The sequence below is a fragment of the Merops nubicus genome, unplaced genomic scaffold, assembly GCF_000691845.1.
Source record: "Merops nubicus isolate BGI_N331 unplaced genomic scaffold, ASM69184v1 scaffold610, whole genome shotgun sequence".
Taxonomy (NCBI): Eukaryota; Metazoa; Chordata; class Aves; order Coraciiformes; family Meropidae; genus Merops; species Merops nubicus.
Window position 1 is genome coordinate 28,838 of NW_008580645.1, and position 2,946 is coordinate 31,783.

The window sequence follows — 2,946 nt, forward strand, 5'->3', positions numbered from 1 at the left end:
AAGGGCTCCTTGTGCGCTGCCTGCACCTAGGAGACAGATTTAGCTCATGTACACCCCCTGCTAGGGATGAAGCAGCCACAGAAAGTTCTCCTGTCCTTAAAGAGCCTTCTGTTAGCAGGGTCTTGCCCTGGAGCAAGCTTGTGTTGGTGTGGGTATGAAGGTGGGGAGATGCAGCTCTCAGCAACTTAGCGCTCACAAGGAAAATAAAAACACCCCCCACACCTCCCGCCGTCGGGGGGGGTGTCAGCATGTTCCTTGGAGCCCACAGCCCATGGGCTGTCAGCAGCCATGCACATCTGCTGGTGGAGATGTCCTGAGCAGGAGGACACTATACATATGTATCAGGTCTGGCTGAGCTGGTTTTCCCACAGCAGCCTCCTGGTGCAGTGTGCTCGTGTGGAGCCAGAAGGGTGCTGGAACACCCATGTTGTGAGCACCACTGAGCAGAGCTCCCACAGCACTGAGGCTCTGTCTAACATTCCCCCCACAGTGGGATGGGGGGCAGGAGCCTGGGGGGACATAACCAGAACAGCTGACCTGAACTGACCATATGAGGTCGGCTCAGCTATAGAGGAGGAGGGGGGGGGCTGCTCCTTTGTCCCCCAGAGCAACCACTGTGCGTTTTGGAGCCCTGCTTCCCAGGAAAGGCCAGACACCGCCTGGGGATGGGAAGTAGGGAATAAATCTTCAGGTATTTTTCCCTTCACTTCCACGTGCAGCATTGCTTGGCTTTGCTTTCCAATTAAACTGCCTTTGTTTTTACCCATAAGGGGCTTTTTACCCGTCTTATTTTCATTTCCCTTTCTGCTCTGTGGAGGAGGGAGAGGAAAGGGGAAGGGGAGAGTGGCTTGGTGGCCATCTGGTGCTCAGCTAGGGTTAACCCACCTCAATACAAGAAGGCCACAATGAGGCCACAATGAGATGTCCCCAAAGACTTCCCTTCCACAGGCAGAAAAAACCCCACCTTTTTCAGCCTGTCCTCACAGGAGAGGTGTTCCAGCCCTGTGATTATCTTCATGTCCCTCCTCTGGACCCACTCTAACAGGTCCATATCTTTACTGTGTTGAGGAGCACAGAGCTGGACACAGTGCTCCAGGTGGTATCTCATGAGAGTGGAGCAGAGGGGCAGAATCACCTCCTTTGACCTGCTGGTCACAACTCTCTTGACACAGGCCAGGATTCAGTTGGCTTTCTGGGCTGCGAGTGCACATTGCTGGCTCATGTCCAGTTTGTCACACACCAGTATCCCCAAGTCATTCTCTACAGGGCCGCTCTCCATCCATCCATTCGACATACTCCTGGCCCCTACAAAGAGACACTTTTCAAGTGAAACCCAAAGACCAGCTCAAGATCCAGGAACCAGCTTACCTTGACTCACTTAGAAACATGTCCCCTTGCAAGCAGGACCTCACACTATCTAATTGTCCCATGGATCAGCATTTCAGGCAGACAATTCCAAAGCGCTCCCAGCTTACAGCAAACTGAGAAGGGGCTAGGACCACTTTAAAGGTAGGGAGATCCTTTCACTGTCTCCCACCCTCCCTGACAGAGGTCAGCACTTTGAGACCTGCAGTTAAACCTAACCCCCAGCACAGAGCAGATGGCACTGATGGGGAAAGGACCAGTTGCCAAACACAGGATAATTAACACCCCAACGCCACGTGCACAGCCTCGGGAGGACCAGAAGAGCTTCCACCTCAGCTTGAGGAGGAACAGGGACCAACCTTGTCGCAGAGCACAGAGGGAGGAGACAGCACAGGCAAACAACAAGAGAAGGAAATCCACACAACTTCAGGACTTACCTCCACCCACTTCCCGTTGACTTCCATGAAGAGGACACAGAAAGGGTCAGATTTGGAAGTGACATCCCTATCCAGAAGGTTCTGGCCGCAGATGGACAGCTCGACTTTGCAGACGCAGTACTGGGAGGCGACGGGGCCCGCCGGCACAGGAGCCATGGTGTACGCCATGGAGTCCAGCCGCAGCAGCTCCAGGCAGTCTGCAGGACATGAGGACAGGGAGGAACCTCAGTGCAGGTGGAAAGGCAGAAAAGGCTGTTGGTGCTGCTGGGCTGGGTACAGATGGAGGGACCACACACAGAGCTTCATCTTCTATGTTGCACTCAATAAGTTAGGAGGCTTTCCTGGCTCCAAAGCATCTGCCCTGACCAGTCACCATCCCCATGTGGCCACCACACCAGGCAGATATCCTGAGTGGGAGCTCAGCAGAGCACTTAAAACCTGCCTTGGTTTTGCTCTGTAAATAATGTCTTCTGCTTCCCCCAAGGGACTGGAGGGTCCCCCACTTCTTCTTCCAGCATGCTGGGTTTCTTTTGTGGGGAGTAACTACACTTCCACACCATCTTTCAGCACAAAATGTTGTCGTCTGGCTGGTCCCAAGCCATGGACCACAGAACTAAAGCTACAAGGGCCAAACTTGAACTCTGCCTCCAAAATTGTCATACAGAAAGGGGTGAGACTGTGAGGATGACTGTGAGGATGAGGATAGTTCAGCCCTGTCTCCAGCCAGCTCAGCAGGCCAGCAGAAAGCAGTGGCTCTGGCAGCAATTAAAAAGTGGCAATAGTTGATTCACAGAAGAGCAAGTCAAATGTGACCACCACTGCATGACCTGGTGCACAGGATGATTTCCAGGGCCCTAACAAAAAAAACTTTGTCATAAGAAGAACTTACCAAAATCCACTCCCAAAGCCATTTGGCAGAGATAAACGTGGCTTATACAATTACTAGTGCAAACCCCACCCCACACAAGTTTTGCCTTCGGATAGACTGTTTACTCAGCAAAATCCACCAATGTCAATGGAGAAGAAGAAAGGAGAGAAATAATAGCAGAATAAGCATTTTCAGATTAAACCTTTGTGGCTGGGGTTGCTAGCGGAGAAAGAGCTCTTTCCAGCAACTGCTTTCATACTTTCTGACCTCTTTTTC

At 52.1% G+C, this 2,946-nt stretch overlaps 1 protein-coding gene across 1 annotated transcript in view; it reads right to left on the bottom strand.

Annotated features, from left to right (window-relative positions):
* Nucleotides 1-1,993, bottom strand: part of CPNE2 (copine II) — a gene marked incomplete at its 3' end in the record, with an annotated part of 27,924 nt that extends 25,931 nt beyond the window's left edge. The window contains exon 1 of the mRNA XM_008935348.1: nt 1,803-1,993. Coding sequence (XP_008933596.1) covers nt 1,803-1,970 — 168 coding nt within the window. The remainder of the gene's footprint in view (nt 1-1,802) is intronic.
* Between the last annotated feature and the right edge of the window lie 953 nt (nt 1,994-2,946).